This window comes from Rhea pennata, chromosome 5, assembly GCF_028389875.1.
Source record: "Rhea pennata isolate bPtePen1 chromosome 5, bPtePen1.pri, whole genome shotgun sequence".
Classification (NCBI taxonomy): Eukaryota; Metazoa; Chordata; class Aves; order Rheiformes; family Rheidae; genus Rhea; species Rhea pennata.
This window is the reverse complement of record NC_084667.1, coordinates 63,219,958-63,237,206: the sequence shown is the minus strand read 5'-3', so window position 1 is coordinate 63,237,206 and position 17,249 is coordinate 63,219,958. Positions and strand designations below refer to the sequence as shown.

Genomic DNA, 17,249 nt, shown 5'->3' with positions numbered 1-17,249 from the left:
AGAATCTGAAAAAGGGGCTGCTTGTATACTGAAGCTATTTTTAAAGCCTATGAGCAATTTAAAAAATACTGAAATTAAATAGTTGGTTGGAGACCTTCCATTAGAAAGAGGCTATTATTGAAAGTGCAGGGAAAACGTGGCCACAGCTTAATGGACTTTGTTTTCCCCTTTCTGTTCTGATGATACTATTTGCCTCGTCAGAGCAAGCTGAGCCACAATGCCATTTAAAAAGTCTCAGCTTTGTGACCTTTTTCCCAAAGTTAGGTTTCTTTCATGTAAGCTTTCTTTCTCCTAGAGAATTAGGTTAAAACTGTGTTTTACTAAACTGTAGATGGTAGGTACAAAACTGGCCTAGCTAACTGTGGGTGTTTCTTGTTAATGTAACCTGCAGGGATTTTTTTTTTTTAATTTGTATTCCACTGAAGGTGAAGTTAACCAAGGCAATGTCTGCCTTTTTACAGTCATTCCTGCAGTTGTATGGATAGATGTATTTGAGCTAGCTTAATGAACTATTACCTGTTTGGCATGCCGTGGATGCTGTACTACTTATTGGTACTCGTGTGTGCCTGCCTACAGCAAAATTACTGCTGCATATTGCTGACATACTATTCAGAGGAAACCCTTGAGAAAAGTTTGTAATGTCTTTTTGAGATAAGTGGTAGCATTTATGCTTTTCCTCAAGGTGAAGGGTTTATTGGTGTATGCAGAGGGAGGTTAAACCTCTGTACTTTCTAACTTTGTAATTTGTGGTATCATTGCCAGACCTTGAAGAATTTAATTGGTCACTTATCTGAGATAAGTGAATTACAGTATGTTTGGACAATCTTGCTAGCTTGACTAGTGCTACAGACTAGTGCCAGACATCATTCCTGATGGTAAGTGAAGAATGACTGATGTTCACTCACAAAAGTGTGTGGGTTCTTACAGGTGAGCTGGAGACAGAGGCCAAAATGGAGAAGGAGCTGAACTGTTTTTACTTAAAAGCTCTTGATGGATTTGTCATGGTTCTCTCTGAAGATGGGGACATGATTTACATGTCTGAAAATGTGAACAAGTGTATGGGACTTACTCAGGTGAAATATTGACAATTCCTAAGATTTACAAAAATATATCACCTTTCTATAGATTGGAATATAAGAAGTTAGACTCAATGTACCACTTACTTTTACAGTTCGAGTTGACGGGGCATAGTGTGTTTGATTTCACTCATCCATGTGACCATGAAGAGCTGAGAGAAATGCTTACGCACAGAAACGGTGAGAAGAAAGAAATGTATTTAATTTAGTTAAGGGCAATTCCTGTTGTCATTAGCATGTTTGGTTATCTGCCAGATAAAGGAGTTAAGAGAGAACAAAATGCTATATTTTATTTTTTAGATCTCACATCTTGTTCGAGGATATTAACTACAGAAATAGCCAGAATGTTTTGGAAATATTCTAATTGTAGGAGAGATGAAACTTCATTAGCGCTCTTTAATCTAAAACAAAATTAATGACTCAAACAGAATTATTGAAGGTTGAAAGAATTAGCATGCCTTACAGGAAAAAGTAGTTAGAGGTAGAGTGAATGAAAATCATTTTAAGTTATTGCTATAGAATAATATAGTGAAGTTAAAGTTTTGGTACATATGTCTTGGTCTAGGCATGTCTTCTCAGGACAGCTTAAAGGAGAATGGTTTCTTCCAGAAATCTGTGGTGTTATGTCTAGGACATAGAAAAGATGAAAAAACAAATCAGAGTTCTGTCTTACGCTTTGGTAAGAATAAGGAAGAACACCCTTCCACCCCAACAGACCCCTAAAGCCACTGTTAATTTGGGGCTTTGAAACTGATGCTTCACAGCACCTTTGAATCAATGCATGAAATGGGTATCTTTCCTCAAACTTCAAAATTTTCCCTTAGGGCAGTAGAACATCATAATCACATGTTCTATATACATTTGAAATTAACATGTTCTCCACAAACTGGTGATTTTTACAATCATTAACAAGCTCTGAAGAGACTTAAGGGCTAGGCAACATGCATGCCTCCAAACAGATCTACTTTACTTGGTTGCTATAAATCTAAAATCTGACCTCTCTAACTCCTGGCTCATCAAAGCGGGTTATATGGACTCTCAATCTAGATGATGATTAAATCGCATGTTATAAAATCACTTAAGACCTACTTCTGCTTTCTTGTATCACTAAACCAGAAGTGTGATTTCATTTAATGCAAGTATTAAGGGCCCTGATCTTTATGCTTATTTTTGTAAGCTCTTCCTAAATTTCTCTGCTCTTACTATTGAAGTATGTATCTGGAAAAGACTAGACTTCTTTTTTCTCCTCCCTACTTGGAATACAATATTGCATTTGCAAAAAAACCCCACAAAAGAACAAACAAAACAAAAACAAAAGAAAACCCACTTCACTACAGCAGGGTAAACACCTGTTTTGTTATAAAAAAAAAATATTCTTAAAAAAGCAGAGTATTAATGAGCATCGTGAAAAGCTGGTAATTTTTAAAATAGCTTCTAAATCAGACTTGTGAAAGCTGCTCTATCTTTTAGAGCTGCTGCTTAGAATGAAGCCTGAAGCATCAGGAATTAGTAACAATAAAATTGAGCGATCTTCAACTACAAATTTCTGAATTGATTTAAATCTTTAAAAAGCACAGTTTTAAAAACTGAATGAAATAGATTGTAGGTGTTTCTCTGAACTTTGCAATTTTTTCTCTTTTATTGAGGATATTCCCTTGCAGCACAGAGTAGGCTTGTCCTCATCACTCTATTGTAGCTATGTTGATAGCAGAGACAACAGACAAGGCAGTGTAGTGGCTTTACTGTTTGCAGCTACCAGCTTGACAAAATTCATTAGAACAGTAAGCTACCATGAAGAATTTCATAGTAACTATTGTCTTTGGAAGATGAGTAAAATATTATATAAGCTTATATCATAAGTAAGCTCTTGTGTTCTAAACTTCCATGCTATATCACGACTTAGCTCTAACTCATTAGCACTCCTCTGCCAATTCACTCTTTCCCACCTCTTCTTATCCTAGGTGCTCTATTTTCTTTTGAATTAGCAGTGAGCTGCTTGTAGTTCTCCTGGTTTGCATTTTCTCTGCCCAAATTAAGCTGTTTGTTTTTAAATAGCTTAGCTAGTAACTGACTTTGAAAGGTTCTCTATAAAGGCAAATGCTTAACTTAGTCTACTGTTAGTGAATAAAACTAAAAAATGAGTACCATTAGTATTAATTTGCATTAGGATTTCTGGACTTTTTCATGCAAGTTATTTTTTCTGTCTTCCCCTACTCTTAGAGATAGTTCTGTAACATGTTTTTTGCATCTGGGAAAGATGATCCAAGAGCTTAAGAACTGGTTTACTATTTGCTTTTGTTAGGTCCTGTGAAAAAGGGCAAAGAGCAGAACACGGAGCGCAGCTTTTTTCTCAGAATGAAATGTACACTGACTAGCAGAGGAAGAACAGTGAATATTAAGTCTGCAACATGGAAGGTAACTAATGCAAAGGAGTATTTACGCAGCTTGACTGCTGGCTTTTCGAATGTCACAGCTTACTGTATTTCAACATTTTTAGTTAATGTCACTTGAACTTGAGTTCCACTAAGTACTGAATGACTGCTTAAATATGCTGAATTTTAATACTGAATACACCAGTCTTAAAAGACCTTTAAAAAACTAATTTTAATGAACTCTCCATTTTAAATCAGAGCTAATTTACTTATTAGAGATTATAATTCCTAAATATGTTTGTAAAAAGCCTTCTCTGAGGAAGAAGTTACCTGACACTAGATTATACTGATAACTGTTTGTTTTTAATTTGATTGTAAATGTGATAGTTGAGATTTCTCTGAAGGACTTAGTTATTACTCTTTCTGAGTAATAAGTGGCCATCCCATTTTTAATAATCAGAATAAAAAGAGCCTAGTTTGATAACTTTCTGAAACAAATGCATTTTCCTCTTTGGGCAAAATACAACCTTTTACTATATCAAGTGCTAATGCTACTCAAAATTCCTTTATAAATTTACGTAGTTATTCTTGATCGTACAGCTTCTTTCTTTTCTGCTGTATTTGACCTATTTGTATTTCAGAATGCTTAAGGGTATGGGGAGGGTGAGAAAATGCCAAACTACCTATCCTTTAAAGAACCTACTTGATCTCACCTTGCAACATCATTCCTGTAAAAGATCTAAAATGGAGACTGCTACTCCTTCCTGTAACTTTCAAACTGAAAAAGTATAGTATTTTCTGGGGATGCAATTGCAAATGAGTGTCATCATTCAGGTAACTTTCAGAGAAGCACAGAATTCTAGTATGGTTTCAGTGAATGCCAGGGAGAGAAGAGTTGGCAGCCAGCTGCCTGTGTAGGAATCACAGGCTGTGTAGCATGAGGAGGAGAACTGACTCTCTCCCCTTCCCCCTACTTCTTTTCTTTTTTTCCCCGTCTCCAATTGGTTTGAAAGCTCTGTTGCATTGTTGCTTCCAATAACAGAATAGAGAGAGATGGGGAGGGGGAAGAATTTCCTGGAAGTGTACTGATCTGTGTTGTCTAATGGAAAAGAACATGGTCTTTTTTAAAAATTCTCCCACAGGTACTTCACTGCACTGGACATATTCGTGTGTATGACACATGCAGTAATCAGACTCATTGTGGCTACAAAAAGCCTCCCATGACATGTTTGGTGTTGATTTGTGAACCTATTCCTCATCCATCAAACATTGAGGTCCCCTTGGACAGTAAAACGTTCCTCAGTCGTCACAGTCTTGATATGAAATTTTCCTATTGTGATGAAAGGTAAAATATGTTTTGTGCTTAACAGATTAATTCATTTGAAGAATTTGCAAGGTTTGTATGTGTTTGCTAATGTAGGCATTTTACCTTTAGATAGTCTTAATCCTTAACTTGATTCACTTGTAAATAGAATCTTCAGTGTGATGCTTTAGTGTTTATTAACTGCTCAGGATGTCTTATGTAAAAGCCAGATTTTTAAATCTAAGGAGTGTGGAGGGTTACTATTCCTGAATAATTTGTTTACCTGCAGGCAAAACACCTATTCAAACTGGTCCTTAGTATAGTGACAACAATAAAACTAAACTGAAATAAGATTCTTTCAGATACTGAAAGTCCAGGAAGGATTTTTTTTTTTTTTTTTTTTTTAGGGTTGGGTTTTAGGGTTGGGTTTTAGGGTCATAGATGATAGAATCTTTCAGTGATTGAAAACAGTGCTTGTATTTAGGATACTTGTGAGACGCAGTTTATTGCTGCCCCACACTACTCCCTCCTTTTCTTCAGGAGGTCAGTGTGTGTTCTCTAATCAAAAAAAAAAAAAAAAAAAAAAAAAAAAAAAAAAGTCGTGCTTTTGATGTAATCTATCTGCTGTTTAAAATGAGATTGTTGTATTTCAGTGCAAATCTTGGATGCACTGGAATACGTAAGAATGCTCTTTCTATGCTGTGGAAACTTGAGCTTGACGAGTTTGAAAAATGGAAGCAAAGGAACTCATTGGCCTAAGTGGCTTTTCTTCTTCTTCTTTTTTTTTTTTTAATTGGGTATTTTTTGTTACTGCCTGCTATGAGCTTTGTTTTCTTTATGACAAAATATTTTTTTACTTAGTTATTGTAGAAGGTGCGAGCTATTTTCTGCCCTCTGTTATAACTTTACCTTTCTAGGACTTAAGCTTTCGCATAACGTACATATTTGGTCAAATTCTGCATGTAGAATAGGACAAATAGCAAATAAATGTTTCCTCCTATTTAGCACTGCCCTCTAGGGGCTGAAGAAAATACTGTTTTCTTTAAAAGCTGACAGTTGTGGTTGGTGGAAAAAAAATGATTCCTGTTTCTTTTAGTTGCATGTTTGAAGTTGTTAAAATATGTATTTTATTACATTTTTGTATTAGTGTAAGTTGATAATCTAGTCTATAAGAAGGTAGTCTTAACTTTTAAGCAAAAGAGTCTAGAAAGTGGAGATTTACTTAAATCCTGTCCTGTGGTGGACAAGTTTACAAATATCCTCATGAGAAGTAAAATTCTGTGTCTGCTGAAAATTCTCTTCTGAAGAAGAAAAAAAAATTTACTTCAAAATGAAAATTCAGTGAATCAACATTGCTGCTAATGTGTATGGAAGTGACTCAAAGATCTCTCTAGATCTGCAAGCATCCAAAATGAGTATTAGTGCTACTCTCTGTCTGCTTTTACTTAGCATTTTTTCCCCCCTCTTTTTAAAGAATTACAGAGTTGATGGGATATGAACCAGAGGAACTCTTGGGTCGTTCCATTTATGAGTACTATCATGCGCTGGATTCTGATCACCTAACCAAAACGCACCATGACAGTAAGTGAAAAGATGTATTTAAAACTCTCCAACTGCTAAAGATGAGATTCGGCACTGGGGAAAGCAGCAGAATAAAGAGGGTTTTCTTTTAATTGCGGATATGAGTCTTCAGTGAATACTTTTCTTGAAAGCCATTTTTGTTTGTTTGTTTGTTTGTTTTTTCCTGCCTGTAATTAAAGCTGATGTCCTTTTTGTTTTTAAGTGTTCACAAAGGGGCAGGTGACAACAGGACAGTACAGAATGCTTGCTAAACAAGGTGGCTATGTCTGGGTTGAGACTCAAGCAACTGTTATATACAACACTAAGAATTCTCAGCCACAGTGCATAGTATGCGTAAACTACGTGTTGAGGTAAGTTGAGTGGACGTCACTGTCCCTTTTTTCCCCCATGACTTTTATTGAAGATGGAGTCTCATGGTGTGTGTGTGTATGTATATGTGTGTATATATATATATATATATATGTATATACACACACATATATATATGTATATATATATTTTATTTGTTGAATATCTGGTCCCCTGTTGAATATGTTGTGATGTTAATATTTTTTTACCAGTAAATTTTTTGCTTAGAATACTGCCCATCATAGGATTAGGAGTTGTGTTTAAAACAAGAAAAAAAAACCCACACACTTTTTTTTTTTAATCTAGTGATGCAGTAGGGAGAGCTCTGCAAGCAAATGAGTAGGCCAGGCTCTTCTGGACCATGACAATGGAAGCATGTGAAAGTATATTTGCATCTTAGACATCTACTTAATCATTGTCCACAGTCTGAAGCTGTCTATTTTCTGGTGATTTTTAATCACTGAGACAGCATCACTATTGATGTCTTTGCTAAGCCCATTTATCTTTTTTTCACCAAAATTCCTTTTTTAATTGAAAGCTTGAACGTAAGGCAGATTTGTTAAATAATTTTGTGCAACTACACAATCCTAAATTTTTAGTTTTCAAAACTGTACTGAATATAACAATGCCAGTCTGCTAATATAGTATGTTCACTTTAAAAAAAAGTTCAGGGAAATGCTTAGGTATTTTCTTTCTTTCTTTCTTTCTTTTTTTTTTTTTTTTTTTTTTTTTTTACTTTCGCTTTCTGGATGCTTTCAAGAAAGCATGTCTATTTATTTGTTGCCTTTTTATGGCACTACAACTAGTGCTTGCTTTGTATATAAATAACATTTGAGGAAGGCATGAATAGGAAAAACAGAATCTTAAAACTGTTGTCCTAGTCATTGTCATGACTTGCAACTTATTAACGCTGAAATCATTCCTTTTAGCTGTTCTTAATAATGGTCTTCCTTTTTGTCTGACAGTGGAATTGTTCAGAAAGATTTGATTTTTTCCCTTGGACAAACTGAGTGTATGCTGAAACCAGTGGAGTCTCCTGATATGAAAATGACCAAAATATTCAGCAAAGCTGAACTGGATGATACCAACAGCCTCTTTGAAAAACTTAAACAGGAACCAGATGCTTTAACAGTGCTGGCCCCAGCTGCTGGAGACACAATTATCTCTTTAGATTTCAGCAGCAATGGTGGGTGTGTGTTTAAATTACAGAGCATGCTTATTTATTATTAGTAAAGTTAATGTTCTGCAGTATACTTTGGAAAATAACCTGCACTGTCACTTGCCTAATGATATTTCAGCCACTGTTTAAATTTAATGAGGTCCATAGACACACTCATACTTTTACTTAGGTTGATGGTTTCTTTTAATTTTTGTAGAGTCTGATGAACAACAATGTGATGAAGTTCCTTTGTATAATGATGTAATGCTCCCCTCATCCAGTGAGAAATTGCAGAATATAAATATGGCAATGTCCCCACTGCCTGCCTCTGAAACTACAAAGCCACTTCGTAGCAATGCTGATCCTGCACTCAATAGAGAAGTTGTATCAAAGCTGGAGCCAAACACAGAGCCACTAGAACTTTCTTTTACCATGCCTCAGGTGCAAGAGCAACCAACCAGCCCTTCGGATGCGAGTACCAGCCAAAGTTCACCTGAGGTTAGTTACGTAATTTGGATACACTATCATTAAAATGCATGTGCTGCTGGGGCTTTTGGGGCAAGATTAATGATACAGCTAAGACAGGAATTTGCAAGCTGTGGCTTAGTTAAGCTTGCACCATGATCTGAGGGGGGAAAAGATACAATTTTCATACTGAAAATTCTTTAATTAAAGTGCATTCAATACCACATGTGACAGAAATATGAACAGTTTGAGACTGGCCTTCACAGAAAAGGGTAATTCAGAAACAACTACCATAAATAGCAAAATAGATTCAATAAATTACTGTAGGTGCTCCTTCAAAGTTCAAGCTAATCACACGCTTCCCAAACGAAGTCAATTTGAATGTGTGCAGAAAATGTGTAAATGTTTTTTGCTCTCCTATTTTAGTTTTGTGCAGCTACAGGTTGCAATTAATTCTTTTACACTAGTACTTTTTTCAGAGTCTGTAGAAATAATGCCAAATAATATAATGACAAACTTAAAAACTGCATCTGAAATATTTTTACAGCCCAGTAGTCCCAATGACTATTGCTTTGATGTGGATAATGATATGGCTAACGAATTCAAACTGGAATTAGTGGAGAAACTCTTTGCAATAGATACAGAAGCAAAAAATCCATTCTCTACTCAGGTAATGTACATTCATTTAAACTGCTGACTCATCTTAATTCGTACATTCACGATGTGCTCTTTTTTGGTTTTTGTCTCTTTCTTTTAATGTTTTCAGGAACCTCCCTCCTCTTATGTAATCAGACTTTTATTAAAATAAGAGATTGCAGGAAACTATTCTAAATACTTGGTAAGAGGAAGAGCCTTAATGGGGTTGTGAAGTCCTAGCTGAGATATTCTGATGTATTATGAGTTTTACCTCATATGTTTTCTAGGAAACTGATTTAGATTTGGAGATGTTGGCTCCTTATATCCCAATGGATGATGACTTCCAGTTGCGCTCCTTTGATCAGCTATCTCCACTGGAAAGCAGTTCTTCCAGCTCTCAGAATGCAGCCACCATTACCATATTTCAGCAGACTCAAACGCCATCAACTGCTGCTGATGAAATAAAACCAGTGACAGAACGTGTGGATGACGTGAAGACACTAATTGTTCCTTCATCTCCTGTCCACATAATCAGCGAAACGAGTAGTGCCCCGGGATCGCCATATGGTGGAAACAGGAGTAGAACTGCATCTCCAATAAGAGCAGGAAAAGGAACGTTGGATCAGACGGAGAAATCCTGTCCGGGAGCACCCAGTTTGCTAACAGTCACTCTGAATAAAAGGTATTTTAAAAGTTAAACTTAAGCCCTAGTATCTGTTAAAGAAGTTAGGTAAAATACACTTTGAAATAGTGTAACTGTATTGCTGTCTTCTGCATTCTATTTCAATGTAGGAATTGATACATTTAAATCTAGATATTTCAAACAAGATATTCTCGGTACAGTAAGTTTCCCTGAAGTTAACTTCTCAGCAGGTTTTTAGTGGTAGCTTTTACATAGGTGTCTTACATAAGTGGGCAGCTACTATAAGAAAACTGTGTTCATAATTTTGTTCTGCTCTTGCACCCAACTTACAACCTTTTAAAAATAATACAGTAGGCAATTTATAAGTAGTTAATTATAAGATGCAATATCTCTGATGCTTTTCTGGTCCAATTTATTACGATGCAAGAGACAACTACAGTCTGTTACATGTAATGCTTTTAAAACAAGCCATATTTCATAAAAATGGTATGTCATAATAGTTGCATAGCATACATAGCAGATATTTATCATGATAGAAAATTCTACAAAATCAGAACACCAGATCTTTGACACACAAAAGCTTTATCTGTACATGTAAACACTCAAAATGGAAACAAGACTCCTTTTTCTCACCCTTCCCTCCCTCCTTTCTGTAGAAAGACAGTGAATTGCTGAACTTTTATGCTTTATTTTTTCTAGAAAGCCTTTAAAATTGTTGTCTTTCTGAGTCTTACAGCAAGACTTAGACTTAAACGTTTGCTATACACAGTCAGTAACTGTTGAAATGAGTCACTTGACAAAAAAAAAAAAAAGAAAAAACTAGTATACTATATAAATTCAGTTCTGTCATATTTATATATAAAGTGTCCACACAAGAAGAATGGCTTGAGGATAGTAGAAACTTCTTAACAGACTGAATCAATTTTTCTTAGATCTACTGCAATGGATGAAGAACTAAATCCAAAGATGCTAGCTTTGCATAATGCTCAGAGAAAACGAAAAATGGAACATGATGGTTCACTTTTTCAGGCAGTTGGAATTGTGAGTTTTGTTTTACCATATTTTAAAATATTCACTTTTAACCTTGCAATTTCTGAAATTAGGCTTCAGTGCAGAATCCTGAGTTTAGCTATCAGAATGCAGTGGAATCTTGGGATTAAAGATGATTATTTGGTAGTAAAATTCCCTCCTATATTCAGATGCTGATTTTAGTTCTCTTTTACTGTCAGGTGTTTCAAAAGTGCCCTCTATACCTAAGCACATTTCTTGATTAGGTAGAAGATAGTCTCCTGTGAACATGCATGCAAAGAGGCATTCTCCTTTAGTAGAATGTTCAGAAATCTAAGAAATCATACTTAAATTTAAAATTGACATACTTCTTTCACCTTTGTTTCAAACTTTAGTTCCATATTTGTCAGTATGGGAGATGGTGTTCTTTATGTTTCTGTCACTCCCCCCCCACCAAGTCTGAGACAGATGACAAATACCAGCTGAACATAAGTAAATAAATTCATACATCCTAGCAAACTTGTATTACTACTACTTTCATTACATGCACTCTCTCTCCAGTACTGGTGTATGCAAGTAGTTCATCATTTGTCTTAGCTGTTCAAAAGCAATCTTTTATGTAAAGTGTGTGTGTGTGTGTTTGTGTGTGTGTTTCCCCACTCCCACCCCCTTAATTGGGGTATCCAGCTTGCTGCCTTCTGGGAGGGTATTTTGTTTCTCTGAACTTTCTATCACTATCAGTCCTTAGTATTTTGGAGTCTCAGGCTTTGCTGTTACAATACTGTATCTTTCTTCTTGTCTTCATTGCGAATTCTTACTTCTCTTAAAAGGTTTTACAGTTTATTCTTAGTTCCTCTGCTGCAACGTAGCCCTTGAGTCTTTGTTTCTCTTGTGGTCCATCTCCTAGATACAGCCATACAGTATGTCTTAGAGAGCAGTGGCATGCTGAATTATAAACCGTATGAATGCTGTATTAGCATTCTGCTTCTGGAGATGACAGTAATCACTCTATACTATCTTACTATTGATCTTCCCTATGAGAGCTGGGAAAAGCATTGACACATCCAGGCTCTTTGTATGAGGTTAGCAGAGCTTACTCTTAAAAAAAAAAAAAAAAAAAAAAAAAAAAAAAAATCTCTCCATAATATTTCAGTATTTCCATTCTCTAATGCTTTGCACTTTCATGCATGTTGTTCTTTACCATCCAGTAGCTTTGTAAGAATTCACAGCTCTACAAGTTTTATTGCCTTTTGTTGCTTCTTTCTTATGTAAGTGCTACTGCTGTCATACAATATTACTGACAAAACATGCAAAATAGAACATAAACATGTATTAGCTGCTACAGGAAGTGTTCAGGCCTCTATATTTAGTACCCTTTTAATGCTTATAGGTATGTATTTCATCCTTTGCTAAACCTTCTCCTCTTTTCTGTATCTGACAAAAGTGTTCTGAATATTTTGACTCTTTCTGCAGTCAGAGGTCAAATTTTTACTGTAGCTGGGTGTTACTGACATGGCTTGAGGCAAACTTTTGTATCATTTGGCTTCTCTCTCTAGAATGGATTTCTGGGTGTGTGAACTAGGCCTTGTACTGCACACAAGAATAATTACATTAAATGCAGGTTTATATTACATGGTATTCTGGGATTGTGCAAATATCTTTCATGACTTCCTAACTGTATGGAAGGGGGAACTTATTTTGGAATAATAGTGAAATTAAATGAAGACTAAGTAAAATACCACTTTAGTTTGCTACCAAAACAGGAGAATAAGGCAAGGGCATGCTGTGTTATAGTAAGATTATGAAATAATGATCCAAATCATTACAGAGTAAAATACAAGCTACATCTTTCTTCACGTGAAGTACTGTACTGCATTCACAATAAAAAATAAACCAGCAACGATGTAGGTGCCTGACCTTACTATGAAATGCAACTTCTGAGCCATTTAACTCTGTAACTTCTATTACAAAATTTTCTTGACTTGCATGGATGTTTCATAACATGAAAATGTATGTCCTTGAATATTTCAAGTATCTAGGATAATGGCACCATCCTGAGTTACTTTTTCTTCCTTGTGCAACTGGCTGTACTGCTAACAAGACAAAACTGCAAATTCAACTACTGTTGCTAGCGAACTTGCTATTAAGTTGGTGTTTTTTCCTTCCATCTCATCTTTCTGATTCGGTGCCAGTTTTTTCTAACTTAGATAAGTTAAATGGAGCTTCTTTTAAAAGCCTTTGGATCTCTATACCTTGTACACCGCTGTCAAAACAAAATGTTAAGGGGCCGTATCTGTAATAGAATGGATCAGGGCTGTATTCCTCACAGGATTTAAGCCAAACAGTTTGGCTGCAATAATTGGAATGCAAGTAGAATTTTGATTCTGTCTAGATTTAAGTAGTAATCTACCAAGGTTCCTGAATCTCGTATGCACGCTAATAATTCCAGTGTGAAAAACCGTTAGAGACTTCAGTGAAAACTTGATGCTTACTCAGGCTAGAGCAGTGATGATTTAATGGGTGTGTATGTGTACATGTACATGCTAATCTTGAGCATGGTAGCTGAGAATAACCAGGATTTAGTAGCTCTTTTCTGTAAGAGAGGCAATGTCTTGAAATCTGATTTCACTTTCTTTTAAATGGTTTAAGACCAATGTACATAGAAATATATTTTCCCCAAGGTCTGAAGGAAGTCCACTTTAAATTGTAGCAATACCTACATTAGCCATCAGTTGACAAGTACTGTTAGTTTGGAATAGAAATGTGGAAGGATATAGCATCCAATAAAGAAGTTTGTTTTACTTCTTTCTAGGGGTCTTTATTGCAGCAAACAGGTGATCGTGGAGCAAATGCATCACTTGCTTGGAAACGTGTAAAGGGTTGCAAAACAAACGGTCAAAATGGAGTGGAGCAAAAGACAATCATTCTACTATCAACTGGTTAGTATTTTTTTTTTAATACATAGGGGGTTGTGTGTGTGTGAAAGAAAACCGAGTGCCTTAAAAGTATACCAACTTGCCTCCTTTCTGAACAATTTTGGGAGAAAGGTGAAGCATGGTCAATAAAGTGCACTTTTCCCCTCCCCTCCTCCCTCTATAGACATAGCAAGTAAACTTCTAGGGCAGTCGATGGATGAGAGTGGACTACCCCAACTCACGAGTTACGACTGTGAAGTAAATGCTCCCGTACAAGGCAACAGAAACCTGCTACAGGGTGAAGAACTGCTCAGAGCTCTGGATCAAGTTAACTGAGCTTTCACAGTACTTATTCCTTTTTTGGACACTGGTGAATCATCACCTAAAGCAGTCTATTTATATTTTCTATATCTGATTTTAGAAGCCTGGCTACAGTACTGCACTAATTCAGTTAGTTCAGTTTTGATCCCCTTTCTACTTATTTTGACAGTCTTTTTAATGTGTTCTTTATGTAACAATAACTCAACTTATAGTGCATTTTTATAATTCTTTGGTACATACACTTTAAGTCCATTACATTTAAAACACACTTGCAGTAGCAGCTTTGAAATATGCACCTGATTCTAAAAAAATATTTATTTTTTGGCTGGGGAGTTGATCACCAAAACTTATCATGAGTAAAATGTCAACACAGGAAAAACTGGCAATACTTCCATCCTGCTCTTCATAAGTAGTTGGAAGACTTGTGCTCTCTTATTCTTTATGTTCAAATAAGTTTTTATTTTAATAATTTTATAAGAAACAACAATGCTTTGCAGCAGTGCATTGTAGCCACAATCGCACAATATATTTTCTTAAAAAATACCAGCAGTTCCTCATGCAATATATTCTGCGTCTATAAAAACTAGTTTTTAAGAAGGATTCTTTTTGTTTGCCTATGAAATCATGTTTAACACCTGGATTATGTCATTATTTTAGTCATTTGTAATATAAATTGTTCTTAAATGCTGTCTTATGCTTTTGACTTAAATGAGTGCGATTAGTCAAAAGGGAAGGCTTTATCTGGAAAGGGCTAGCAGCATTTTATTTGGATACATTCTCAATTTATAGAGAGTTTGATGTTCTTAAAGTAGTCACTTTGCCAGCTTAAAAAAAAAATCCTGCCTGTAGTTGTTGAAGTTAACGCTAATATTGTGTATGATCTTAAATCTAAATGTTCAGCTTACCCTGTGTGGTATAGGTGATATTTCAAGCAGATTGTAAAACATCATGCATTGTTAGCAGAGTTTTTCTAGTACATCATTGAGTAGCTCGATATTTTGATGTTTTGGTTTTATGCACCTTGTTGCTATTAACATCCATGTTTTCATGTAGATTTCAATAACTTGAATATACTTAGAAGTCTTTTTATTTAGGAATATATAGTTGGCACAAACATCTTATTTTCCTATATGTACTGTACAAAACCTTCATTCACTCATTCTTTTGCTCTTTGTGGTTGGATCTAACACTAACTGTATTGTTTTCTTACATCAATAAACTATATGTGGACCAGGCCCCCTTGGGGAGTGTGTTATCTGAGAGAAATGAGATAATTTATATTTTTGTTAGTGGTTATTGTTCATCAGTGTTCCCCTTTTAACTTAGAATTGATTGGAAATCATTGCTTCCTTACCTTGACCTTAACATCTTCAAGTTAATTATTTGAGCCTATTTAGTACTAAAGTCTCCTAGACAATGTTGTACTACAGCTGGCCAAAGACATTGAATTTTTAAACCAGTTATTACACCAGTTAGCATACTTCAAAGTGAGAAGACTGCGTACTTGTGTTCCTTTAGAGTGGAAAGATTCTTCTTATGAACAGCTTAAAGGCTTGTCTCTGGAAGCACTATCAAGATAATACTGGAAAGCAGGAAAACTAAAAATTCCCAGGACTGATCAATTAAAGATAGGTGTGTGTTTTGTGGGTTTTTTGTCACAAAAACTGCATGGTGAAAAACCAAGCTGGTACTCAATGATAAGGGAAGCTTGTTCTCAACATGCTTGTGCTGTTGGCTCGGTAACTTTGACTATGTGACTTTTCTCATTTGGCCATTTTAAAAGGTCATGCTACCAATACAATCTTGTAATGTGCAACTACGGTCAACATATTCTGTGCACTCTTTGAACTAGATATCTTTTGCACTGAAATATTTCTTAAAATAATGTGGAGTGTCTTAGTGCAGGATTTATTTTGGCCATGGTTAAATTCCTTCCTGAAATTCATGTGCTGTAACAACTTAAGACATCTTTATTTTTCTAGAATTTAAGCAGTGGCATATCCACATCCAAAAATGGGAATTTGTTTTATTAGACTTAAGACTTTTGAAATCAATATAGTGTTACAGAAGTTTAACACTTTTAAAATAATCTTTACTGTTCACTAAGAAGAATGCTTTTCAGACTGAGAGAATTAATGAAATTAAATAGAGACTGTTAGTTACCCGCTAAAACCCGTTATTTAATGGAGAGCAGAATAGGGTTGTGTGCTTCTTACACTTGGAGCAGTACTTGCATAAAGAGAAGGGAAGGCATGCAGGTGCACCAAGCCAGAGCTCAAGCTTTATGCAAAGAACATGTTTTGAACATACACAGCTGCTCCTGAGTATTAAAGACTTGTAATGCACAACCTTTAAGCGTTCAAAACCTAAAAATTTCTCTGGATGAAAGCAACAGAGCTACTGCATACCTACTATGCTAGGACCTTTGGATGGCCTGCTTTTCAGGGAATTTTTTTTCCCTCCCATCTTCAGTAGAGGAACTTTTAGTAATGAAGTTCTAAGTTCCAGGTGGCAGGGGGAACCCTTTTATGCTTAACTGTGTTTAATAAGGTGATGCTTCTGTAAGACAGTGAGGAATCTTGTAGACATATTACAGGGAAGAGTGGATTGAGCTTTTCTTAGTCCTCCAGCAAGCTCTTGAGCTGGCCTCTTGGGTTACCCTTTTCATTTCTCCATAGAAAATTCATATCCTCCAATCTGACAGTAGTTCTGTTACTCTGTGGACTTTATTTCAGGTGTCCTGACCTCTAAAAACTGTCTTATTTGGAGCTGTAAGTTCCTCTGTAATGCGCTCTAAGTTCAGCAGGCAGCAAGTTACCTGAGTGAATATCCACATTACAAGAAGCAGGAAAACTTAAGTGACCCACATATGATTTACAGTTATTGGCCAGCTGGAATCATCTCTGGTATTAATGATAGATGAAATAGTACTCATTTAAATTCATGGCTGCTAAGATCTTCCCAATTCATATACTGTTGTATTAACCAGGCATACTATTTTAATTAGTATCCTAGTAAAAGTGGCTGAAATAAGTAATTCTTGGAGTGAGCTGCAGTAGACTTATGGAATTTAATCTGTAGAGAGGGAGAGGAAAAAAAAACCACTAATTTCAAAATCACACATAAATCCTTCAAACATTCCCCCCTTTCTCTGCCCAGGCAATTCTTAAAATAATAAATAGGACCTGACCAATCTGGCCTTATCCTTGAAGTTATGGCTACTATAAATCCTGATGGAGAAGAATAATTATTTGATGTTAAAACGGGGGGGGGGAGGGGTGGGGGAGGGAATAGTTCCATAGGTTGCTTAGAGACACTGAAGAAAGCATGGAAAAGTAGCAGTAACAGAGCTTTGCTAAATGTAAATGTGAGTCACAAAATCTAGAAATACACATTTTAGGAAGTTTTGTTTGGGTGTTCCC

The 17,249-nt window shown here is 35.8% G+C and overlaps 1 protein-coding gene and 1 long non-coding RNA gene across 4 annotated transcripts in view; one reads left to right on the top strand and one right to left on the bottom strand.

The window, feature by feature from the left end:
* The window catches only part of HIF1A (hypoxia inducible factor 1 subunit alpha), a 29,307-nt gene extending 14,245 nt beyond the window's left edge, over positions 1–15,062 (top strand). The window contains exons 3-15 of one of the 2 annotated variants that reach the window (XM_062577283.1): positions 928–1,073; positions 1,172–1,256; positions 3,379–3,491; positions 4,591–4,793; positions 6,226–6,332; positions 6,535–6,682; positions 7,646–7,866; positions 8,057–8,337; positions 8,852–8,974; positions 9,228–9,622; positions 10,516–10,624; positions 13,404–13,530; positions 13,691–15,062. In XM_062577283.1, the coding sequence (XP_062433267.1) occupies positions 928–1,073; positions 1,172–1,256; positions 3,379–3,491; positions 4,591–4,793; positions 6,226–6,332; positions 6,535–6,682; positions 7,646–7,866; positions 8,057–8,337; positions 8,852–8,974; positions 9,228–9,622; positions 10,516–10,624; positions 13,404–13,530; positions 13,691–13,842 (2,210 nt within the window). In that variant the 3' untranslated portion in view covers positions 13,843–15,062. The remainder of the gene's footprint in view (positions 1–927; positions 1,074–1,171; positions 1,257–3,378; positions 3,492–4,590; positions 4,794–6,225; positions 6,333–6,534; positions 6,683–7,645; positions 7,867–8,056; positions 8,338–8,851; positions 8,975–9,227; positions 9,623–10,515; positions 10,625–13,403; positions 13,531–13,690) is intronic. The other variant, XR_009958565.1, reaches the window with a different exon arrangement.
* The window catches only part of LOC134141227 (uncharacterized), a 35,260-nt gene that overhangs the window by 13,276 nt on the left and 4,735 nt on the right, over positions 1–17,249 (bottom strand). Inside the window, exons 2-3 of one of the 2 annotated variants that reach the window (XR_009958567.1) lie at positions 9,212–9,393; positions 1,164–1,703 (exon numbers count right to left, since the gene is read on the bottom strand). This is a non-coding gene — a long non-coding RNA (uncharacterized LOC134141227). The remainder of the gene's footprint in view (positions 1–1,163; positions 1,704–9,211; positions 9,394–17,249) is intronic. The other variant, XR_009958566.1, reaches the window with a different exon arrangement.